The sequence below is a fragment of the Desmodus rotundus genome, chromosome 12 (assembly GCF_022682495.2).
Source record: "Desmodus rotundus isolate HL8 chromosome 12, HLdesRot8A.1, whole genome shotgun sequence".
Classification (NCBI taxonomy): Eukaryota; Metazoa; Chordata; class Mammalia; order Chiroptera; family Phyllostomidae; genus Desmodus; species Desmodus rotundus.
In genome coordinates, this window is record NC_071398.1 from 70,630,167 (window position 1) to 70,657,020 (window position 26,854).

At 41.5% G+C, this 26,854-nt stretch overlaps 1 protein-coding gene across 1 annotated transcript; it reads left to right on the forward strand.

Annotated features, from left to right (window-relative positions):
- The first annotated feature begins 16,185 nt into the window (after positions 1 to 16,185).
- HRNR (hornerin) lies at positions 16,186 to 25,597 on the forward strand. The gene is made up of 3 exons (XM_045183146.2): positions 16,186 to 16,228; positions 17,062 to 17,221; positions 19,673 to 25,597. Exons 2-3 carry the CDS (start codon positions 17,084 to 17,086, stop codon positions 24,653 to 24,655), a joined length of 5,121 nt encoding a protein of 1,706 aa, XP_045039081.2. The 5' UTR covers positions 16,186 to 16,228; positions 17,062 to 17,083; the 3' UTR covers positions 24,656 to 25,597.
- The last annotated feature ends 1,257 nt before the right edge of the window (positions 25,598 to 26,854 follow it).

Here is a 26,854-nt window from a genome sequence, read left to right on the forward strand (position 1 = left end):
TTCTCTATTTCCCCCTCTGCTATGACCTAGCAATGACAATTCTGTCTCTGATTCTATTTAATTTGACTACTCCTATGAATGGAATCAAAAAGTATTTCTCTTTTTGTGACTGGCTTATTTCAATTAGTGTAATGACAAGAAACAACATCCATTTATAATAAAAACACTCAATAAAATTGGTATAGAAGGAAAGTACCAACACAATAAAGGCCATATATGACAAACCCTCACTTACAATTGTACTCAACAGTTTAAAAAAAAGGAAATTGAAAGCTTTTTCTCTAAGATTAGGAACAAGACAAGGACGTCCATTCTTGCCACTGTTATTCACTATGGTACTATAAGCCCTAGCCAGAGCAATTAGGCAAGAAAAATAAAAGGCATACAAATGAGGAATGGAGAAGTAAAACTGTCATTATTTGCAGATAACATGATTCTATACATAGAAAACCCTAAAAACTCCACCAAAAAAGAACTATTAGAAACAATAAAAACAAACACAATGAAGTTCACATTCTTATATACTAACAATGAAGCATCAGAAAGAGAAATAAAGAAAACAATCCCATTTACAATTGCAAAAATAGAATAAAATACCTAGGAATAAACTTAAAAGAGGTAAAGAACCTGTACACTTAAAAATACAAGAAAATGAAGAAGATGCAATAAAGTGGAAATATATTCCATGTTCATGGGTTGGAAGAATTAACATTGTTAAAATGGTCATATTACCTAAAACAATATACAGATTTAATGTAATTTATATCAAAATCCTAATGGCACTTTTCACAGAAAGAGAACAAAAAAATCCTCAAATTGTATGGAACCAAAAAAGACCCTGAGCAGGCCAAAGCAATCCCAAGAAAAAAAGAACAAAGCAGAGGTATCACATTCCCAGACTTCAAACTATATTACAAAACTGCAGTAACCAAATCAGTATGGTAATTGTCAGAAAAACAAACACATAGACCAATGGAACAGAATTGAGAGTCTAGAAATAATCCCACAAATATATGGGCAAACAGTTTTTGACAAGGAGCCAAAAACATATACAATGGATAGAACATAGCCTCCTCAATAAATGGTGCTGGGAAAATTGGAAAGCCACATGCACATGAATAAAATTAGACTGCTGTCTGACAACATATACAACAATTAACTCAAAATGGATTAAAGACTTGAATATAAGACCTTGAACAATAAACTACACAGCAGAAAGTACAGGCAATAAACTTATGGACCTTGATCTCAGACAGGTTTTTGTAAACTTGACCCCAAAGACAAGGAAAATAAAAGCAAAAATAAATGAATGGGACAACAAATTAAAAAGCTTCTGTACTGCAAAAGAAACCATCAACAAAACAAAATGGCAACATAATCAAATGGGAGAATACACTTGCAAACAGTATCTCCAATAAGAGGCTAATATCTAAAATATATAAAAAACTCATACAATTCAACAACAAAAACATAAACAATCTGATTAAAAAATGGAGAGAGGACCTGAACAGACACATTTCCAAGGAAGACATACAGATGGCCAACATATATATGGAAAGATTTTCAACATCTCTGGTTATAAGGAAAAGGCAAATCAAACCCACAATAAGATACACTTTATACCAGTTAGAATGGCTATTGTCAATAAGAAAAAAAATAACAATAATCCAAGATGGTGGCAAGGTAGGTGGATGTTATATTCATCTCCTCCCAGGACCAAACTGGAATTATAACTTAAATATAGAACAATTAACCTGAATAGTCAACTGAAGACTAGCTGAACAGAAGTCTTATAACCAAAAATTTACAGAAGGAGCCACATGAGATTGGTAGGAAGGGCATATATGTGAAAAAGGCTGCCCTTGCTCCCATGGGTGGTAGCTGAGATTCTGCAGGGATATCTCAGCTTCAAAGGTTCCCCCTGAGGAGCTGGGGTCTCAACCCCACACCAAGCTCCCCAGCCCACAGCAACAGAGATGGAAAGAGGTACCCATATAACATCTGATTGTGAAAATCAGTGGGGATTCTGTCTGTCAGGAAGAGACAGGAGTCTACCATAGATACAGGTGCCCTCTTAAAGGGCCAAAGCACAAAATCTCATTTGCAGACACACAAATGAGAATCTCAAAGCACAATCTCATTTTCTCTGTGGTTTAGCAGAGGAAAAGCAGAGTGGACTACAGTCGTATGAGGATAGACTGGGGTTTGTGGCTCTGAGGTGAGAGCTGAAGGGACAGCTGCCAGGACCCCTGTGCTGAGTCCTTCTCCCATACGACAGACACCATCTTTTTTTGGATGGAGCATTCCCCTCCTTAACTGCATCACATAGGGAAATGCAATAGCCCCACACTCTGGACTCCCTGTCCCCTCACCCTGCAGAGCTCATGCCCTCCTGAGGAGTCAGCTGCCTGGGCTGGGGTACAGAGGTCTGGGCAAACTCAAGAGGTGTCATTGACTGAGTGGTGTGGTTTTCAGGTGGGGTTGCTCCTTCTACTTTCCTGTGAACCTGACTTGCACCTCCCCATCACATTAGATCAGTTGGCCCCACCCTCTGGGCTCTTGGCAGCACCACCTTTCTGACTCCTGGTGGCCCTGCCCTGCCAAGTTCTGGGCAGAAACTGGGATGGACTGAGTTGTGAGGCTCTGAAATGGAGGCCACTACTCCCACCTTCCCCCAAGTCTGACCGGCACCTCCCCCTCATGGGAGATCCACTAGTCCCATCCTTCCCACTCTCAGTGGCCCCATCCTGCTGAGCTCAGCTTCTTCATAGGCTGAGTTGTGTGGCTGTAAGACAGGGGTCATTTCTCCCTCACACAACCGACCAATACAGAGCACTCTGCTTACATGGCCAAATCTTAGTCTGTTCAGGCCTAATAAACTTTGCTGGCCTCACCCTGATGACTCCCTGAGACCCTACACCACCACCAAGGTCTGCAGGCACCCAGTAGGTGGCAGCTAGGTTTGGTATGTCCTGAGACATTTCCTGAATGGCCACAACCCAGCATTGGCACTGAGTTTGAAGCTGTATTAATTGGGTGAAAGCCACTCGCCCCTACCTGATGACTCATTGAGAACCAACCTCATGCAACTTGAGTACCACCAGAGGCTCTTTCAGTGACTGAGCCAAACAGGCAGCTGGGGGTGGAAGCAAGCGGCAGCAGGTCTTGGGTTGTGTTGAGACTTTTGCTTAACTGCCCCCAGGCCCAAGGCTAGTAAAAGCCAGCCATGGTATGCTGCTTGGTCCTTCCTGCATATACCCGGGACCAGCAGAGGCAGCCACAAATATGGATCACTCTGTACCTCCAAACAGATTGCCCAGGGTTACTCACAGGCAGTGTCCTTCGTGCACTGGCCTGCACCAAAGTCCCTCCAAAGAAGCACCAGACCACCACACCCAATGGCCAGCTTCAGACAACATCAAAGCAGAATTTAATTAACTTCACAAGTGGTATATCCAATGGGAGATCTCAGCAAGCACCAGCTCCCTGCTGAGGCAAATTCCAATTCATCTCGTACACTGTGGCAGGTCTTGATCCTCACAGCCAGCATGCCTCAGGGTTAACTGCACACACATGAATGGGACAACAGCAATCAAGACTCCATTACAACAGAAAGGCATACATAACCCACACAAGGGACATTCATAGAACATGCAGTTCAGGTGATCAAAGAGACTGCACCACTGGGTCCCAAAGGTCACCAACTACATAAGGCTACCCTACTAAAAAAGGGAGTCATAGCAGATCTACCAAATACATAGAAACAAACACAAAAAGGCAGCCAAACTGGGGAGACCAAAAAATGCCCCAAATGAAAGAACAAGAGAAGTCTCTGGAAAAAGAGCTAAATGAAATGGAGGCAAGCTATTTACCAGATATAACAGGGGTGCCCAACCCACAGCCCAGGATGGCTATGAATGTAGCCCAACACAAAATCATAAATTTACTTAAAACACTATGAGTTTATTTTGTTTTCATTAGTGTTTGTGTATTTAGTGTGTGGCCCAAGTAAACTTTTTCTTCCAGTGTGTCCCAGAGATGCCAAAAGGTTGGACACCCCTGAGATACAGAGTTCAAAAAAAAAATTATAAGGACGCTCAAAAAACTTAGTGAGAACTTCAACAAAGAGATAGGAAGCATAAGAAAACATAGAAACCATAAAAAAGAACCAGTCAAAATGAAGAACAACATCTGAAATGAAGAATATACTAGAAGTAATACACAAGTGATGAAGGAGAGGATCAAATCAGCAATTTGGAAGTCAAAGTAGCAGAAAACACCCAATCACAGCAGCAAAAAAAAAAAAAAAGAATCTTTAAAAATTAAGATAATTTAAGGGACCTTCCAAAAGAAAACAAAACAAAACATGAAGCATAGCAACATCCACATCATAGGGTTACCAGAAGGAGAAGAGAGGGCAAGGGATCAAGAACCTACCTGAAGAAATAACAGCTGAAAACTTCCCTAACCTGGTAAAGAAAAAATACTACAAACTCTAGAAAGTGCAGAGAGTTCCAAACAAGGTGAACCCAAAGAGGCCTACACCAAGACATATAATAATTGAACTGACAAATGTGAAAAACAAAAAGAGAATCTTAAAAGCAGCAAGAGAAAGAGAGTTAGTTACCTACAAGGGAGCTCCCATTGGACTGTGAGGTCATACCTCAACAAAAACATTTCAGGCCAAAAGGAACTGGTATGAAATATTCAAGGTGTTACAAAGCAAGGACGTATAACCAAGACTACTTTACTCAGCAAGGCTATCATTTAAAATTGAAAGAGAAATAAAGATGTTCCAGGACAACAAAAAGCTAAAGGAGTTCATTACCATGAAGCCAGTATTAAGAGAAATATTAAAGGGTCTTCCTTAAGATAATGTAGAAGAAGAAAAAAACAGAGAAACATAGTTACAAAGAATAAAATGGCAATACATACATATCTGTCAACAATCACTTTAAATGTAAATGGCTTAAGTGCTCCAATCAAGATACATGCTAGCAGGAATGAAAAGAAAACAAGACACATATACATGCTGTCTGTAAGAGACCTACTTGAGAACAAGAAATATAAACAGACTAAAAATAAGAGGATGGAAAAAGATATACCATGCAAATTAAGATGAAAATAAAGGTGGTCTAGCAATACTTGTATCAGACAGAATACACTTCAAAACAAAGGCTATAACAAGAGACAAGGAAGGACATTACATAATGCTGAAGACATCAATCAAACAAGAGGCTATAACCCTTGTATACATTCATACACTCAACATAGAAGCATCTAAATGTATAAAGCAAATATTGATGGACAAAAAGGGAGAGATTGACAGTAATACAATCATAGTAGGGAACTTTAACACCCCATTGACATTAATGGATTGAACTTCCAGAAAGAAAATCAACAAGGAAACAGCAGCCTTAAAATGATACACTAGATCATACAGATTTATTGGTATCTTCAGAGCATTTCACCCCAAAGCAGCAAATATACATTCTTTTCAAAGTGCATGTGAAACATTTTCTAGGACACACCACATGTAAGGACACAAGACAAGTCTCAATAAATTTAACATTAAAATCATATCAAGCATCTCCTCTGACCATAATGGTATGAAACTGGATATCAATCACAAGAAAAAAACTGAAAAACACACAACCACATGGAGGTTAAATAACACAATGAATCGGTTAACAATGAGATCAAATGAGAAATCAAAAGAGGACTTCCGGCCAAGATGGAGGCATAGATAGATACACTTTGCCTCCTCACACAACCAAAAGAAGGACAACAACAAATTTAAAAAATAACGACAATTGCCAGAAAATCAAACTATACGGAAGTCCGACAACCAAGGAGTTAAAGAAGAAATATTCATCCAGACTGGTAGGAGGGGTGGAGACGGGCAGCGGGGGTGGAGAGGATTCATGGCAAGGTGGTGGCTGGCAGAGTGGCGATCCCACATTTGCATGCAGATAAACCAGGAGGAACAACTGGGGAATGAGACAGACCACGCAACCAAGGGTTCCTGCTTGGGGAAATAAAGCCTCAAAACCTCTGACTGAAAAAATCTGTGGGGGTTGAGGCGACAGGATTAACTCACAGTCTCACAGGAGAGTTCATTGGAGAGACCCACAGGTTCCTGGAACATACACGATACCACCCACCTGGGAATCAGCACCAGAAGGACCCAATTTGCTTGTAGGTAGCAGAGGAAGTGACTGAAAGCCAGCCAAATGCTGTGCAAGCAGCATTGTTCCCTCTTGAAACCCTCTCCTGCATACAGCACCATGATGCAGTAACGTGGGTTTCCCCACCCTGGCAAATACTTGAGGCTCTGCCCCTCTGCCCCTCACTGAGTAACACATGTGCAGAGAGAAATATATATATATGGCCCAAATGAAAGAACAGATCAAGGCTCCAGAAAAAATACAACTAAAAGATGAAGAAATAGCCCACCTATCAGATGCACAGTTCAAAACACCGGTAATCAGGATGCTCACAGAATTGATTGAGTGTGGTCACAAAATAGAGGAAAAAGTGAAGGTTATGTAAAGTGAAATAAAGGAAAATGTACAGGGAACCAACAGTGAAGGGAAGGAAACTGGGACTCAAATCAACAGTTTGGAGCAGAGGGAAGAAATAAACATTTGCCCAGAACACGATGAAGAAATAAGAATTCAAAAAAAATGAGGAGAGGTTTAGGAACCTCCAGAACAACTTTAAATGTTCCAACATTTCACCCCTATGATTCCGAATCATAGGGGTGCCAGAAGGAGAAGAACAAGAGCAAGAAATTGAAAATTTACTTGAACAAATAATGAAGGAGAACTTTCCCAATCTGGCAAAGGAAAGAGACTTCCAGAAAGTCCAGGAAGCTCAGAGAGTCCCAATCAAGTTGGACCCAAGGAAGCACACACCAAAATGCATCATAATACATTACCCAAGATTAAAGATAAGGAGAGAATCTTAAAAGCAGCAAGAGAAAAGGAGACAGTTACCTACAAATGAGTTCTCATAAGACTATCAGCTGATTTCTCAAAAGAAACCTTGCAGGCAAGAAGGGGCTGGAAAGAAGTATTCTTCTTTCTTACATGTTTACAGGTGAACATGTAAAGAAGCCTAGAGCAAGCAAAGACAGCCTAGAGCAAGCAGAGGAACAACAGCAAAGACAGCCTAGAGCAAGCAGGGGTTATTGACAACTGGCAATAACCAAGATCAGAGCAGAACTAAATGACATAGAGACTAAAAGCACAATTTTAAGGATCAATGAATCCAGGAGCTGGTTCTTTGAAAAGATAAACAAAATCAACAAGCCTTTAAGTAGGCTCATCAAGAAGAAAAGAGAGAGGATCCAAATAAACACAATTAGAAATGAAAGAGGAGAGATTACAACTGATACCACAGAAATACAAAGGATTGTAAGAAATTACTATGAAGAACTGTATGCCAAGAAATTTGAAAACCTAGGTGAAATGGACACATTTCTAGAAAAATATAATCTTCCAAAACTGAATGAAGAAGAAGCAGAAAACCTGAACAGACCAATAACAGCAGACGAAATTGAAGCAGTCATCAAAAAACTCCCAACACACAAAAGCCCTGGACCAGATGGTTTCACAGAAGAATTCTACAAAGCATTTAAGGAAGAGCTAACCCCTATCCTCCACAGACTATTCGAAAAAATCCAAACTGATGGAAGACTCCCAAACTCTTTTTATGAAGCCAGCATCATCCTAATCCCAAAACCAGACAAAGACACAACGAAGAAAGAAAACTTCAGGCCAATATCTCTGATGAACACAGACGCTAAAATTCTCAACAAAATATTGGCAAACTGCATCCAACAATACATTAAAAAGATCATCCACCATGACCAAGTGGGATTCATCCCAGGGATGCAAGGATGGTACAATATTCGCAAATCAATAAACATAATACATCACATCAACAACAGCAAAGACAAAAATCACATGATCATATCAATAGATGCGGAAAAAGCATTTGATAAGGTACAGCACCAATTCCTGATAAAAACACTCAGCAAAGTGGGAATAGAGGGAGCATTCCTCAACATAATAAAGGCCATATATGAGAGACCTACAACCAACATCACACTCAATGGACAAAAACTTAGAGCTTTCCCACTAAGATCAGGAACAAGACAAGGATGCCCTCTCTCACCACTCCTATTCAACATAGTATTGGAAGTCCTAGCCACACCAATCAGACAAGAAAAAGAAATAAAAGGCATCCAAATTGGAAAGGAGGAAATGAAACTGTCACTGTTTGCAGATGACATGATAGTGTACATGGAAAATCCTATAGACTCCACCAAAAAACTACTCGACCTAATAAATGAATTTGGCAAAACAGCTGGGTACAAAGTCAATACTCAGAAATCAAAGGCATTCCTGTACACCAACAACGAAACTGCAGAAACAGAAATCAGGAAAAAAATCCCATTTGATATAGCAACAAGAAAAATAAAGTACCTAGGAATAAACCTAACCAAGGAGGTAAAAGACCTGTACTCAGAAAACTACACAACACTGCAGAAAGAAATTAAGGAAGACACAAACAAATGGAAGCATGTACCATGCTCATGGATTGGAAGAATTAACATCATCAAAATGGCCATACTACCCAAAGCAATTTATAGATTCAATGCTATCCCTATTAGAGTACCCATGACATATTTCACAGATATAGAACGAACATTTCAGAAATTTATATGGAACCATAAACGACCCCCAATAGCTTCAGCAATTTTGAGAGAAAAGAACAAAGCAGGAGGGATCACAATACCTGATATCAAACTGTATTACAAGGCCACTGTAATCAAAACAGCCTGGTACTGGCATAAAAACAGGCAAATAGACCAATGGAACAGAACAGAGAGCCCAGAAATAAACTCAAGTCTTTACGGTCAATTAATATTTGACAAAGGAGGCAGGAGCATAAAATGGAGCAAAAATAGCCTCTTCAACAGATGGTGTTGGGAGATCTGGACAGCTGGTGCAAAAAAATGAAATTTGATCACCAACTTACGCCACACACAAAAATAAACTCAAGATGGATAAAAGACTTAAATATAAGTTGTAACACCATAAAAGTCCTCGAGGAAAACATTGGCAGGAAAATCTCAGACATTCCACGCAGCAACATCCTCACAGACATGTCCCCTAAAGCAAGGGACATAAAGGAAAGAATAAACAAATGGGACCTCATCAAAATAAAAAGCTTCTGCAAGGCTAAAGAAAATAGCACCAAATTACAAAGAGAACCAACAGTATGGGAAAACATATTTGCCAATGATACCTCAGACAAGGGCCTGATCTCTAAAATATATAAAGAACTCACACAACTCCACTCCAGGAAGACAAACAACCCAATTAAAAAATGGGCAAAGGACTTGAACAGACACTTCTCCAAGGAAGACATACAGAGGGCCCAGAGACATATGAAAAGATGCTCAGCATCACTAGCCATCAGAGAGATGCAAATTAAAACCACAATGAGGTACCATCTCACACCAGTCAGAGTGGCCAGCATAAACAAATCCACAAACAAATGTTGGAGAGGATGTGGAGAAAAGGGAACCCTAGTGCACTGTTGGTGGGAATGCAGACTGGTGAGGCCACTGTGGAAAACAGTATGGCATTTCCTCAGAAAACTAAAAATGGAACTGCCCTTTGACCCAGCAATTCTGCTGCTGGGATTATACCCTAAGAACTCTGAAACACCAATCCAAAAGAACCTGTGTGCCCCAATGTTCATAGCAGCACAATTTACAATAGCCAAGTACTGGAAGCAACCTAAGTGCCCATCAGCAAACGAGTGGATCCAAAAACTATGGTATATTTACACAATGGAATTCTATGCAGCAGAGAGAAAGAAGGAGCTTATACCCTTTGCAACAGCATGGATGAAACTGGAGAGCATTATGCTAAGTGAAATAAGCCAGGTGGTGAGGGACAAATACCATATGATCTCACCTTTAACTGGAACATAATCAACAAAAGAAAAAAGCAAACAAAATACCACCAGAGACATTGAGGGGGGGAACTGTCTAGCAGTGGCCAGGGGGGAGTGGGGTGGGGACAGTGGGAAGAGGGGATTGCAGGAACTATTATAAAGGACACATGGACAAAATCGGGGGGGATGGTGGGGGTGGGGGAGGGAGGTGGGTTCAGCCGGGGTGGGGGGAGGGAAGGGGAGAAAAGGCATACAACTGTAATTGAATAACAATAAAAAATAAATTTGAAAAAAAAAAACCAAGTGGAAACATGAGAAGAAAAATATAAAGCACAGAAATTTATTGTGAAAACTTATTTTTGAGGACAGTTATCTGTCTCTACCCTTTTCTTTAATCACGGCATTCAACTTTAATCCACTTAGCACTAATTTTCCTTTAAAAGACAATGTATATTTGCCTTCCTTGGTTAGCATGTTAGTAGTATAAGTATAAATTGTAATAGTATCATAGAAAATTTTAGGTATGTGGGGTTCAATTAAGATTAAATGAGTGCTCAAGTTTGAAGTTTTTTCCAAATTTCGTATTACACATGACCCGTAAAGGAGATTAGGTCCTACAGCATCATCAGATCACTGACTACAATATCCTGGAATTCACAGGCTGAGCTTCCAAGTCTCTGGTTTCGGACTATCTAATTGCCATTAAGAATTTAGAAATAACATGTTTTGCCTCTTTTCTGCTCCATTATCCTACTTTATTAATGGTAAAAATTGATCCAAACAGGCAGAGAACTAAGAATGGATCTTTGGAGAAGAAGAGCCCTTGAAAAAGCAGAAAAAGGATGACAATCCAATTGTAAAGTGTTGAAGAGGAAATGGAAGATAAGAGTTACACACAGGCATGCTCACTGCTCTTTCAAGGAGTTAGCTTATGAAGGATGGAAAGAATTAGGTTATGAAGGGATAAGAAGAGTTAGATAATGGGGATAAATTAGTTGACAATAATTCATTAGTCCCTTAGCTCAAGCCTTCTCCTTCTCATTTATTGCTTTTCTTACGGAATGATACCACCACACACACACACAGTCATCCAGGCCAGAAACCTTGATTACATCCATTCCCTCACCTTTCACCTGACTGATGTTCCGTATTTGACTTCATCTCCCCATGGTCTCCTATCAGTGTAGTAGTGAGTCAGGTCATGTCACTGCTCTGCTCAAAATACTACCTAATAAATAAGCCAACTATATAGTATGTTAGAAGTATGTGTCAGATAGAGTGGTCAGGATAGGTCTTATTGAGGTGATATTTGAACAAAGACTTGAAGAAGATCCACAATAAAGGCAAATGGATATCTGGAAGAACAGTATTCATGGAAAAAACATTTCCAAAGGAAGGACTGTGCTTAGAGGTTTTGGAGACTAGCAAGGAAGAAGGGCAGAGACTATGAGGAGAAGGAGAGTAGAAGGAGAGGAGTTCAGTGCGGAAACAGAGGCCCAATCAGTTAGATACTCAGACCACTCACACTGAAGTCTCTCTCTCTCTCATGCACACACACACACTAAAAGACAAAGGTTCTGGATCCGACTCTGAACAGCCAAGCTCTCTATGTCTTGCCTAGTCCTTTCCCATACCTGAAGTTGTGAAGTCCCCTCTGGTATCTCCCATGCTAGCAGGTCTTTCGTACTACCTCTGTAACATCTGATGGGCCCCTGGGGAACACTTTCAATCACTCTCCTCCGTCTTCTCACTTTGATGGACCAGGCTTGTATGCAGAAAACCTTGAGAAAGTGGGAACTGAGGGATACAGGCTATGTGGCCATGCTAATAAGAGCATGAAGTAGCAAGTTAAGGAGATGGAAGGAGAAAGATGCTGACAGAATAAACAAGAGGATACAAAAGTGGGCTTTGGATTCCAAGTATCTGGGCATTTTGGGGGGTCCTGGAGGAGGAGAAAAATAATACTAAGAGGAGAAAGAGAAACAACTGAATAGGAAGACTGACACTCAAGCAGAGTATATTCCAGGGCCTGGCTCTGGAGCTGAAAGATGTATCACCACGCCTGCCGTATTTCCCCCCAAAATACACACTAAACTGCAAAACGACATCAGCTCCATTTTTGAGTTTTTGAGATAAGAAAAAAAATGACCCTTGTACCTGGGGAGAAGGATATGGAGGGAAATGCTTGCTGACCAGTTTCATATTATAGCTAAGTTCTTTTGACTCCACTCACCCAAAAAATCATGACAATCAACATTCTTCACATCTTATGTCCCTATTTTTACCTAGTCTCCTCATTTATGGAGACTGAGCTACAAAGAACTGTCAGAAGTATCAAGGGGGAGGTGAAGGAAAAAAGGACAAGGAGACGGTCTGTAGAATGTCCCTACAGCCCAGCAGATGGCGCCATAGCAACACTGCCAAGTCTTCCAGAGGTGCTGGAGAGAGTATAGGGCTGGAAGGGAACTTCAGTTTTCCTTACCAGTTTTGGCTGGTTGGTGGTTGTTTTTTTCAGGTCACTCACTCCATTCCTCAAGAACAGTTCCCCAACCCTGCCTTTTGCAAGATATGAATAGTCACCCCTCCAGTGCTCTTCCTAGGCAGAAGCAGGTCTAAGTTTGAATTGTGTCTTCTCCACTTAATAGCGAAGTGACTTGAAACAAGTTAGATTATTTTCTCTAAGCCTTAGTTTTCTCATCTGAAGAATGGAGATAATAGTGCCTACAACATAGGGCTGTTGTGAAAACTAATAAAAATAATATACTTTAGCCCACAGAGCATTATGTTTGGCATAAAGGAGAATGTAATTTCCCTTCTTGTATCAACACAAGGTGGCCCTGAAAAACCTAGAACAGGGGTGTCAAACTCATTTTCACCAGTGGCCATATCAGCCTCACAGTTGCCTTCAAAGGGCCGAAATAATTTTAGGGCTGTATAAATGTAACTACTCCTTAACTGTTAAGGAGTTGATATTACATGCAGCCCTTTGAAGGCAACTGTGAGGCTGATGTGGCCACTGGTGAAAATGAGTTTGACACCCCTGACCTAGAACATACAACATACCACAAGAAACCTCTTCTCCTGAATCCTGTCATCTCTCCAAGGGGAAAACCACTAGCAGAACTTAGGAAGGGGGATCTTCACGCCCACCCTATGACTGTGGAACACATATTCTAGTGAAATCATGATTCTCAGTTTTGGAAAGGACCTTTGTGATCATGGACTCCAAATCTCACATTAGTAATTCTCAAAAGGGAGAGAAGAAGCCAAAATGCACATTTAATATGCTTCTTGTTTTGATGACACAAGCCAAGAAATAAAGCTCAAAAAAAAAACTTTGGTTGGTGATACTAAAGGACGTTCAGAAAATAAAACACTGAAAGGATTAAAAAGTGCTCATATGATACATGAAAGTTCTATAATATTCCTGACAATAAACTCAATTACTGGTACTCTGCAAAGAGCTCATTGCCTTTCCAGCCAAGGCAGATGTTAAAAATTTCTTGCTTACATCAAGTCAAAATTTACCTCGCTTTTATGAGCACCCATAGGTCCTTTGTTCTGTTCCCTTTACCTACAACCCCAGACATGCACATTTTCTCTCTCACAAGAATTAGTGGCTCTCTGCCCTGGTTGGTGTGACTGAGTACCGACCTGCGAACCAAAGGATCGCCGGTTTGATTCCCAGTCAGGGCACATGCCTGGGTTGCAGGCCAGGTCCCCACTTGGGGGTGCACAAGAGGTAACTACACATTGATGTTTCTCTCCCTCTCTTCCTCTCTTTCTAAAAACAAATAAATAAATCTTTTTTAAAAAGAAGAATTAGTGGCTCTGATGTCTCACACTTCCCAGCACTTCTCTTTCCTCAGATTCTCCTTTCCTGGCAAATCTTCCTGAGAAGCAAATGCAGAAGAGGGCTGCAGTGGCGAACTATAGCCCACAGACCGCACCTAGGTCATGACCAATTTCTGGATGGCCCACAAGCTATCAATGCTGTTTACTTTCTGAAGTGGTAGAAGAAAATTATGACATGTGAAGTTATATTAAAAGTCACTGTGGGTAAATAAGTTTTATTGAGACACAGCCATGAACATTCATTTACATATCACCTATGGCCACTTTCACACTACAAGGGCAGACTTTAATAGTTGCATCTAAGACCATCTGGCCACAAAGCCTAATATTTACTATCTGGTTTTACAGAAAAAGTTTGCTGACCCTTAGTTTTGGAGAACACTGGCCCCAAGAGCATGGCCACCTGGAGTAGTCTTCACCCTCAACCCTCACTTCCCTCTTTGGCAACAGCAGGCTCCTGCAGGAAATTAGTCTTCACTCAGCAAATTCCAACTCCCCTGCACACCCACAGTCTGTCACACCTTTAAGAAGTTCATTCCTCTGATGGAGCAGGATGACCTGACCCACATCAGGTGTCCAGAGGGAACATGACCACAGTATGATGATTTATCATTTTCCAATAATTGCTGTCACTCCTCCCAAAATCCTGATGGTCGTGTTGCGTAAGTTTTAAGTCTATTTCCCTCAGCCTTAGTGAAATTTGTGGTATGTGTTCACAATGGATGGAGTGCCGGGCAAGGACCTCAGAGATGGGCAGAAGGGCGCTCATGGATTCCAATGCTAATATTCACTCTATATTCAGGTGAAATCATGTCCTCTGAGGTGACAATGGCAAGAAAGAGAGCAGACCCTACCTAGTTCTACTGTGAAAAAGTAGAAGTTGGGCCCTGGCCAGGTGGTTCAGTTGGTTAGAGCATCGTCCTAGACACCGAAAGGTTGCAGATTTGATCCCCGTTTCGGGCACATACAATCCCAGGTTCGAGTGCACACGGGAGGCAACCAATCGATGCTTCTCTCTTACATCAATGTTTCTCTCTCTCTCTTCCTTTCTCCCTTACTCTCTCTCTGAAAGCAATAGAAAAAAAAATGTCCTTGGGTGAGGACTAAAAAAAAGTACAAGTTGGTCAATGAAGAGCACTGTTGTCATGATCCTCGTTCCCCTTTCAATTCAGTTCAATTTGACAAATATGTATTGGGGATATTTATGTGCCAAGCAATTTGCTTAGTCTCCAAATGACATAGGGATTCATGATGCCCATTCCCTATTGTCAAGCTCATTGTCCAGAAATGATACAAGCACATAGACAAATGTGTGTGTGTAAGGATATAAACCAAATAATTAACAGTAGCTATTTCTGGGTGGTAGGATTATAGGTATTTTCACTTTCTTTTCTTGGCTCATCTATACTTTCCAATTTTTATATTAAACATTAATTTCATAGTAAGATAATTTTAGAAGATTGTAACAGTATGATTGATATTACAATAGAATTATGAATAAGGTACACAATTATAACTTTCTCAAGTTATTCAAGACAGATTTCCTACAGGGTGTCTAATGTGGGTTTTGAAGAATGAATAGGAGTTCACTAGGCAGATAATGAGAAAAGATATCTCAAGAAAAAACATGAAATAGTATGGTATTTATAGGAAATGTAAGTACTTGATTCCTGATGGAGCATTAAGAGGAAGAGGGAGAGAGAAGATGAGGCTGGAGAGAAGCCACAGCCCAGATCATGAGGAATCTTGAACACTAAAGAGCAGGGATTTCTTCCTAAAATTATACAGTGATTGAAAAGAAAGCTATGTTGACAAATGGCCACTAAAGTCTGGTAAACAGAGTTAGGTAAAGAGACAATAGGACTTCTGCAGCCATTATCCATTTCAAGAGGTAATAATATCATGGGTGACACCTTGGCTGGAATCCTGCATAAGAAAATTTAGCATAAAAAAAAGACTTCGATTAGATGATCTTTAAGCTTCCTTTTAAAAATATTCCATGACTCTTTGACATTTGTCCCTAATGTCCCTGTACACACTCCATTCAACTTCAGTTAAAGTCTGCATAATTTGTTATCGATGCATTATGCGAGCTACTTCACTGAATACGCAAGAGGTCTTTGTACAGTGTTCAAAGACTCTGACAGGTGGAACTGATACTCGCCCAGATCTGGGACCTGCTAATGCAATCTCAGGTGAACATGTCAGGAAGTAAGAAGGTAAACACTAGGAGGTGGGGATGGAGGTGGAGCTGGGCTTGTCTGGGAGTGCATTAGGACATCTCAAAGAGAGCAGCTCCTCCCTAAGAAGGGCCATTATAAAAAGGCCACTATCCCCAACTGGCAGCACCCTGTAAGCTGCTTCAGTCTCCATCCTATTTATTCCTCTGGTGAACTAGGTAAGTGAGCAGGAGTATTTAGAGCTATAAATGATGAGAATCTAAGATGTGCTCTAAGGCAAAGAGGCACTGGATACCAGTCTTCCTTTTAATATACTTTGGAGAGTTTTGGTATAAGTTTATTGAGAAGAAAAGTGAAGAAATAACTAGGACTGATAGCACCTCCTTTCTTTTGGGTGGTTTCCTTAAAGATTACGGGCTCAAATTACCTAATAGGCAGGTTGCCTCCTTTACTGCTAAGCTTTTTCTCTCTGTTGTCTAAATGATAAAGCCTGAGAGTTAGTCCCTGCCTGGATAGTGAAAACAGAAGCTGAGCCTGATAGTAGCTGCCCCCAGCTCCATATCACATAGGCCTGCTGTTGGCTTTGCCCACTTTGCCTACTTTCTCTGGCCTAAGTCTTGAGGGTCTAGTTTAGACACTGGTACCCTGAGTGGAATAACCGACTTGGCCCTCCACAGTGTGATGGCTGAGACCTGGAAAGGACCTGAGGGATGGCTGGGCAGGCACACCCAGGATTTCTACAGCTCCAGAACAAAGCTCAGAAAATTATCCCTGGTAGAGGCAGAGAGACCCAAAAAGAAAGTCGTTGCTTGTATGTTCATTCAGGAATGGAAATATAAGATACAGATTCTGTTCCTAATGTTATCACTTTCTTGCTCCATGACTTAAACAAGTCATTCAACTCTGGATTGGCTCTTGATGACAAGAGACTTAAATTAGTCATGCCTCATTAATTTTGAACAATTATTACAAATGATTGAAAGTACTTATGTGTTTATAAGCAAGAAAAAGGAACAATAAGAGGTGGGTCTCTCCTTTTTTCCTCTTTTAGGTTAATTGCATCAATAAAAAAGATGCCTAAACTCCTACAAAGCATCGTCACTGTCATCGAAGTTTTCTACCAATATGCCACCCAGGATGAGGAGTGTGACATGTTGAACAGGGCAGAACTGAAAGAATTTTTGGAAAATGAATTTCATCAAATTATGAAGGTAAGAACTCCATATCAGGACTGAAAACAACTGCAATTCCCTTCTCCTCCCTTTCTACCTTTTGTCACATATGTCAAACACCTAGAGGACTCACCCTACTTGGTAACAGAGAACAGGGCTTGGTAAAGGCTTGAAATAAGATCAAAAGTTGACTTGTAATGGTTTCTATACATTGACCAAGGGAAGTAATCCTACAAAAAAAAAAAAAAAAGACAGACAAAGGTCCACAGATTAAATAATGCCTTACGTGAATAATTTTTCTTGAACAGCAACTGAGATGGTCCTCAGAAAAACTGAAAAGTAGGTAATAGGCATTTTCTTCCCTTTCTTTGTCTTTTTTCAGCCCAAAACATCTGGACCACTGTCCACTTTGGAGATTCTGGGACTATAAAGCCTCAGAGTTGAGGAAATTAGCATCTGACCCCTAAATCATGAAAGAGGGTGACCATCACCTTAAAATGTCAGTTCTGGAAATAAATATTTGGGGACTTAGATCTATCTATTGATCTTTAACTCATTAAATCCAGCTGCATACTAAATATTTTTATTTGGATTCCTATCAATACCTTAAATTCAGTATGTCAGACACAAAACTCATCATCTTCCCCTCTAAACTCTCCTCTTATTTGCCCAAAGCAGAAATCTGGTACCATTCTTAACTTCCTCTCTCAGCATGCTCCTCCCCCCTCCAAACTCCATTAAATTCATCAACAGTCTCTCAAAAGAGCCCATTTCTCCACCACTCTTGCTGTTGTCTCATTCAAGCCACTTCTTTCTTCCAATCTCACCATTACATAGAAATCTAATCATTCCACACTCAGTTCAAAATCCTTCAACAGCTCCCAGTTCTTAAAGTCCAAACTTACTTAATATGACTTAAAAGGTATGATTTGCTCCATATTTCTCTCTATAGACACATCTCTTGACTTTTGAGACTCTAAATGTATTTTTTTAATTAATTTATTTATTTTTATTCAGTTACAATTGTCTGCATTTTCTCCCCATCCCTCCACCCCACCCCAGCCAATCCCACCTCCCTCCCCCTCCTCTACCCTCCCCCTTGATTTTGTCCTTGTGTCCTTTATAGTAGCTCCTGTAGACCCATCTCCCCTCTATCCCCTCCCCACTCCCCTCTGACTATTGTTACATTGTTCTTAATTTCAATGTCTCTGGTTATATTTTGTTTGCTTTTTTCTCCTGTTGATTATGTTCCTGTTAAAGGGGAGATCATATGGTATTTGTCCCTCACCACCTGGCTTATTTCACTTAGCATAATGCTCTCCAGTTCCATCCATGCCATTGCAAAGGGTATAAGCTCCTTCTTTCTCTCTGTTGCGTAGAATTCCATTGTGTAAATGTACCATAGTTTCTTGATCCACTCATTTGCTGATGGGCACTTAGGTTGCTTCCAGTACTTGGCTATTGTAAGTTGTGTTGCTATGAACATTGGGGTGCATAGGTTCTTTTGGATTGGTGTTTCAGGGTTCTTAGGGTATAATCCCAGCAGCGGAATTGCTGGGTCAAAGGGCAGTTCCATTTTTAGTTTTCTGAGGAAATGCCATACTGTTTTCCACAGTGGCCTCACCAGTCTGCATTCCCACCAACAGTGCACTAGGGTTCCCTTTTCTCCGCATCCTCTCCAACATTTGTTTGTGGATTTGTTTATGTTGGCCACTCTGACTGGTGTGAGATGGTACCTCATTGTGGTTTTAATTTGCATCTCTCTGATGGCTAGTGATGCTGAGCATCTTTTCATATGTGAGACTCTAAATTTAGTAATCCTAAATTTCTTTCACTTCCTTGTGTATGAGTTATGTTTTCTCTCACCTCCAGCTCTTTGTTCATATTTTGTCCTCTGCCTGGGTCCAACCCATCCTTCAAAGACATCACTTACTCCATTAACCTTCCTTGAACCCCGAATGGTTCCCCTCTGGTATACCCATAGAAACATTATCACAACAAATTGTAATTTTAAATTTGTGTGTATGGCCCACTAAACTTTAAGTTCCATCTTGTCAAGAACCAACTTGTTCACTGTACCTAACTCAATGCTAGGCAGATAGTAAGTACACAATAAATCTTTGTTGAATGAGTAAATGAATTGAGGTAATCAATTAACCTGCACAAAATTTTTTAAAGTCATATATAATTAATATAGTTATCCAAATTGTTATTTATAAATTAGCTAATCATTCATATCTCACCCATTCCTCATAAAAATAATATTCCAGTTGCATACTCTTCTAGCTATCACTGCACTAGAATTTCTCACTGCATGATTCATTGCATATTCCCTTCTCTCTTTGTGCTCAGGGTAGGGCAGTCCAGCCTAAAGGACCATGTGGTTTGACTGTATGTAAGCCAAACATTCATGTTTCTATAGCCCTCCTTTGATTGGTTAGCTGCATGTGTGGTACATACTGACAGAGCTTGTACCTTGTTCCTATACAGAATCCAGATGATCCAGACACTGTAGATATCATCATGCAAACTTTGGATCGAGACCATAACAAGAAAATGGATTTTACTGAGTATCTTCTGATGATATTCCAGCTGGTTCAGGCTTGTAATAAAATCATTGGGAAAGATTACTGCCAAGCTTCAGGGTCAAAGCAAAAGGGTCACAGTCACCAGCAGCAAGAGGAACATAGTGAAACAGAAGAGAAAAGCAAGCAAGAATCATCTTCCAGCCCTTCAAAGAGGGGTGCAGGGGAGAATGATTCATATTCCAGGGGCTCTAGAAGAAGCATTAAACACAGGCTTCAATCCAGCTCCAAAAGAATTGGGCATCAAGGAGGTTTATCTAGTTTGGGGCACAGGCAAAGCTCTGGGGAAGGCCATTTCAAAGATGGTAAGAAAAATAAGTATGGTTCTCATCAGCAAGAAAGGTCTGGGAGTGAAGAAGCTGGTTATACTCATTCAAGTAACTATAGAGAAAGATCACATTCAGCAAATCAGTCAGGTGGTTATGGAGAACAAGGGCATGTGTGCCACTCAGAAGATCAGTCTTTCAGTTCTAATCAACACTGCTCTGACTCAGACAAATCTTTAGGAAATAGTCAACATAAGAAGAAATCAAGCCAGCATCGTGGATTCAGCTCAGGGAGCCATGGAGGACAAGACCACCGGTCAAATTCAAATGCGCCCACTGGTTATGGTCATGAGTCTGGCTCAGGTCAGTCTTCTCAACAGAGACGGCATGAATCGAATGCAGGATCTCAATCAGGAAACTGTGAAGAACAAGGATATTGTTCTAGTTCAAGTGAGGTATCCAGTTATGGGTCACGCTCAGGCCAGTCCTCTAGTGAAAGAAGATATGGATCCAACCCAAGTAGTCAGTCAGGCAGCTGTGAGAGACAAAAGCATGGCTCTGGATCAGGGCAATCCTCTAATTATGGGGAATACGGACCTGGATCTAATCAATCTTCTAGTCAGAGGAATCATGAGTCTCATTCAGAATCCAGTTTAGATGAGTCATCAAGCTGTGGACATGGATCTGGGTTTGGTCAGTCTTCTGGCTTTGGTCAACAACATGGGTCTACATCAGGACAGACTTCTAGGTACAGAAAACATAGTTCAAGTTCGGGTCATTCCTCAAGATATCATCACTATGGGTCTGCATCAGGTCAATCTTCTGGCTTTGGACAACATGGTTCTACTTCAGGACAGTTATCAAGCTATGGACATCATGGAACTAGCTCAGGTCAGTCTTCCAGCAATGGTCAACATGGGTCTGGCTCAAGTCAGTATCCTAACCACAGCCAACATGGATCTGGCTCAGGTCAATCTTCTAGCTCTGGCCAACATGGATCTGGATCGGGCCAGTCTTCTACCTATGAGCAACATGAGTCTCAATCAGGTCAATCCTCTGGCTATGGACAACATAGATCAGGCTCAGGTCAGTCTTCTGGCTTTGGGCAACATGGATCTGAAGCAGGTCAATCCTCTACTTATGGACAACAAAGTTCTACTTCACGCCAGTCATCAAGCTATGGACATCATGGAACTGGCTCAGGTCAGTCTTCCAGCTATGGCCAACGTGGATCAGGATTAGGCCAGTCTTCTAGCTATGAACAATATGGGTCTGAAGCAGGTCAATCCTCTTGTTGTGGCAGACAAAGATCTGGCTCAGGTCAGTCTTTGGGTTATGGCCAACATGGGTCTGGTTCAAGACAGTTTTCTAGCCACAGCCAACATGGGTCTCGATCAGGTCAGTCTTCCAGCTACGGCCAACATGGATCAGGATTAGGTCAGTCTTCTGGCTTTGAACAACATGGGTCTGAAGCAGGTCAATCCTCTGGCTATGGCCGACATAGGTCTGGCTCAAGTCAATCTTCTAGCCATAGCCAACATGGGTCTCGATCAGGCCAATACTCTGGGTATGGACAACATAGATCTAGCTCAGGTCAGTCTTCTGGCTTTGGGCAACATGAGTTTGAAGCAGGTCAATCCTCTGGCTATGGCCGACATAGGTCTGGTTCAAGTCAATCTTCTAGCCAGTGTCAACATGGGTCTCAATCAGGTCAATCTTCTGGGTATGGACAACATAGATCTGGCTCAGGTCAGTTGTCAGGCTATGGCCAACATGGGTCAGGATTAGGCCAGTCTTCTAGCTATGAACAACACGGGTCTGAAGCAGGTCAATCCTCTGGCTACGGCCGACATAGGTCTGGCTCAAGTCAATCTTCTAGCCATAGCCAACATGGGTCTCGATCAGGCCAATACTCTGGGTATGGACAACATAGATCTAGCTCAGGTCAGTCTTCTGGCTTTGGGCAACATGAGTCTGAAGCAGGTCAATCCTCTGGCTATGGACAACATAGATCTAGCTCAGGTCAGTCTTCTGGCTTTGGGCAACATGAGTCTGAAGCAGGTCAATCCTCTGGCTATTGCCAACATAGGTCTGGTTCAAGTCAATCTTCTAGCCAGTGTCAACATGGGTCTCAATCAGGTCAATCCTCTGGCTATGGACAACGTAGATCAGGCTCAGGTGAGTCTTCTGGCTTTGGGCAACATGGCTCTGGCTTAGGTCAATCCTCTACTTACGGACAACAAAGTTCTACTTCACGCCAGTCATCAAGCTATGGACATCATGCAACTGGCTCAGGTCAGTCTTCCAGCTATGGTCAACATCGGTCTGGCTCAGCTCAGTCTTCTAGCTATGGCCAACATGGATCAGGATTAGGCCAGTCTTCTAGCTATGAACAACACAGGTCTGAAGCAGGTCAATCCTCTGGTTATGGCCAGCAGAGGTCTGGCTCAGGTCAGTCTTCTGGCTTTGGGCAACATGGCTCTGGCTTAGGTCAATCCTCTACTTATGGACAACAAAGCTCTACCTCAGGCCAGTCGTCAGGCTACAGACATCAAGGAAGTAGCTCAGGTCAGTCTTCCAGCTATGGTCAGCATGGGTCTGGCTCAGCTCAGTTTCCTAGCCACAGCCAACATGGATCAGGATCAAGTCAGTCTCCTAGCTATGAACAACATGGGTCTGAAGCAGGTCAATCCTCTGGTTATAGCCAACAGAGGTCTGGCTCAAGTCAATCTTCTAGCCATAGCCAACATGGGTCTCAATCAGGTCAATCCTCTGGCTATGGACAACACAGATCAGGTTCAGGGCAGTCTTCTGGCTTTGGGCAACATGGCTCTGGCTTAGGTCAATCCTCTACTTATGGACAACAAAGTTCTACCTCAGGCCAATCATCAAGCTATGGACATCATGGAACTAGCTCAGGTCAGTCTTCCAGCTATGGTCAACATGGGTCTGGCTCTAGTCAGTTCCCTAGCCACAGCCAACATGGATCAGGGTCAGGCCAGTCTTCTAGCTATGAACAACATGGGTCTGAAGCAGGTCAATCCTCTGGCTATAGCCAACAGAGGTCTGGCTCAAGTCAATCTTCTAGCCATAGCCAACATGGGTCTCAATCAGGTCAATCCTCTGGCTATGGACAACACAGATCAGGTTCGGGGCAGTCTTCTGGCTTTGGGCAACATGGCTCTGGCTTAGGTCAATCCTCTACTTATGGACAACAAAGTTCTACCTCAGGCCAATCATCAAGCTATGGACATCATGGAACTAGCTCAGGTCAGTCTTCCAGCTATGGTCAACATGGGTCTGGCTCTAGTCAGTTCCCTAGCCACAGCCAACATGGATCAGGGTCAGGCCAGTCTTCTAGTTATGAACAACATGGGTCTGAAGGAGGCCAATCCTCTGGCTATGGCCAACGTGAGTCTGGCTCAGGTCAGTCTTCTGCCTTTGGTCAGAATGAATGTGGTTCAGGTCAGTCATCAAGCTCTAGAGATCATGAATCTACATATGGTCAATCCTCCAGCTATGGACATCATGGTTCTGTTTCAGAACAGTCATCAAACTGTGGTCAGCATGCATCCAGATCAGGTCAGTCTTCCAATTATGGCCAACACAGATCTGCCTCTCACCAAAGTCAGCATGGGTCTGGCTCAGGTCAGTGTTCTAGCTCTGAACAATATGGGTCTGGCTCAGGTCAGTGTTCTGGCACTGAACAATATGGGTCTGGCTCAGGTCAGTGTTCTAGCTCTGAACAATATGGGTCTGGCTCAGGTCAGTGTTCTGGCACTGAACAATATGGGTCTGGCTCAGGTCAGTGTTCTGGCACTGAACAATATGGGTCTGGCTCAGGTCACTCATCTAGCTCTGAACAGTGTGGTTTTGGATCTGGTCAGTATTCTGGCACTGAACAATATGGGTCTGGCTCATGTTACTCACCTAGCTCTGGACAATGTGGCTTTGGCTCTGGTCAGTATTCTGGCACTGAACAATATGGGTCTGGCTCATGTTACTCACCTAGCTCTGGACAATGTGGTTTTGGATCTGGTCAGTATTCTGGCACTGAACAATATGGGTCTGGCTCATGTTACTCACCTAGCTCTGGACAATGTGGTTTTGGCTCTGGTCAGTATTCTGGCACTGAACAATATGGGTCTGGCTCATGTCCTTCATCTTGCCCTAAACAATATGGTTCTGGATCTGGTTGTTCTAGCTATGAGCAACCCAAGTCACAAGGGAGATGTGGGTCAATTTCAAGTGGTACTTATGATGAGTACAGTAAACCCAAAACAGGCTCTACCCCAAATCAATCAAGAAGAAATAGCCAGGAATGGTCAGGGTACAACCAAAAAGAAAGTAGTAGTGAGTCTGATAGATTTGAGAGTATTCATGGACAAACACAAGTAGAAAGCTCATCAAGTTGTGGCATTAGACAATGTACACCCTCCTATGGACAGTCTAGATCCAATACAACTAATACATTGTTAATTTGCAAGGAGGATAATAGACAAGATGGCTATTATTATCAAAGAGAAGGAGATAACTGTGGAGGTGGAAGCACCAACTCAAGTTCACACAGTTTCCATAGCAGCACTCCACTCTATGAATATGTCCAACAACAGAGGTGTTAATTCTGGTGGTGAATAATAAATAGAAGTAAAATTAACTCAAGTAGCAATTTTAAAAATTAGAAACCACAATAGACAGGCAATTTATTATAAAGCTTCTTTCTAAAAGTGGATGTATTTGTTTCTATCTTTTTCATTTAACTGTATTCCTTGTTACTGGGTTCCTTCCAAAGAATGTAGAGTATGTGGGCTACATTGTTAGGAAATACTGAGTTGAATAAATAATGTATGGGACTAAATTTGGAAGAATAATACAAAGGATTTATAGAGATTGGGGCCTAGTTGAGGTGTTTTTTTAAGAACTCCTTATTTATGATTTATGCCATGCTAAGCCTTTATCTCTAAAAAGCAAAAAATTAGAAATGCATTACCGGTTCTGGAGGTAAAGCTTCTCCTACAGCAATGTGGATTATAATTTTTTATGTGTCCCACACTGAATGGTAACAGAAAGAAGACCCTAAAAGCAAAGATGGAATGTTGGAAGTTTCTTAGTTTATCAAACCACCAAGCCCTTATTCTTGGGTGCATCTTTAATAAGTAAACTACAGAGGCATCAAAAAATGGCATCAGGTGCTTCTTTCTCCCTAGTCACTGAAAGAAAGCATTATGTCTTAAACGGATGGGATGGACAAGTTCAGCATTAACAGATCCAAATGAGGGCTCTAACTTTGTTTTAGCAAGAAAGATATTGCCCCCTACTCCTAAGAATTTGCTCCAGGTTTAAAAACAAAAAACAAAAAACAAAAAACTCTGGAGGAGCAATAGCATGAAAATACAATGGCTCCAACCTATTTCTATAGTTCATTAGCGTTTCCACATAGGAAAATATCCTTCATACCCAGAGGGAAAGAAATACTATCTGCTACTACTATATAGTTTCTTGGTTTGACTATAACATATTTGTTTCAAATAACTGGATTGTATTAAGATGAACAATAAATGATACTGATCAAACACCGAGGTTCTGTCCTTTCTGCTTCATTTCACTCTCACACACAGAAGGTCAGACTAGAAACTCACTCAAATATTGGGAGACGTCCTGCCTGGTTTCAGGGACTATAGCCTCATTAATGGACAAAAGGGTCCCACAGCTAGGGCTGAGTGAAAAGGCCTTAGGGACATAAGCCACTAAGGAGATAAAAACCTATCCTATCTCTCATATCCCCCTGCTTGGCCCAGGCAGATGACTGGTTAGCCAATGACAGGTAAGATTCTTCAAGGGAGGAACAACCTAAGACAGGCACAGTCATGAAGGGACCATCAAGGAAGGACTTAGGGGACTACAGAGAAGGGGCAGAAAGCCCTCAACCCTCAGCTTTGTCATAGCCTGAGTCCTCATTCTACCCATAAGAAGTCTCCTAATCTCTTTGCTGCTTTGTTCTCACTGCCGGACTCAGCCTGAAAACAATGCCAGAGGCAGCTGCAGCCTTACTGGAATGGATGGCTCCCAGAGGCAAATCTGGCTTGAGAAAGAATGTACATTGTTTCCTTTGAGGCTTGCTCTGCCCTGTTGCTATGAACTAAACATCTGAGCTCAAAGTGTAGGGAGTGAAATTCCCTACTTCATGATACATGCCTCAGCAACCTTCTGGCATCAGCATATCTCACTGACCCTGATCAGAGACAATCCCTGTGTTTCTTCAATTATCTGTAAATGATGTCAGTTTTTCATGACTGTAGCTTTTTGGACATTGATTGATGAGCTTTACGTGCATTCTATGTATCTCTGTGTGAGCTGAACTCAATAAATACACAGGAAAAGAGGTGCTAAATGCCTTTTTCCTCTGAGAGACTAGTTAGCCTTCTCTACCTAAGGAGATCATGTCTTGGTAGACTTATATTCATCCACAGCGGCAGGGGAGCTTTGCTGGACAAAGCTCCCCCACATTCAAATAGCAATTTTCCAAGGCCCTGTCCTTCACAAACAACCCAGATTTTATAAGAAATTTTACAAAATCAGTAATAAGAAAAACAACTTGATTTAAAAATGAGCAAAAGATTTTAATGGACACTTCACCAAAAAAGATGTACAAATGGCCAATAAGCACAAGAAGAGATGTTCGAAGTCTCAGTTATCAGAGAAATGCAAATTAAAACATATTGAGATACAATTACCCACCCATTAGAATGGCCAAAATTAAAAATAATGACAACACCAAGTGTTGGTATTGCTGGTAAGAAAGTAAAATTACCCAGTCACTT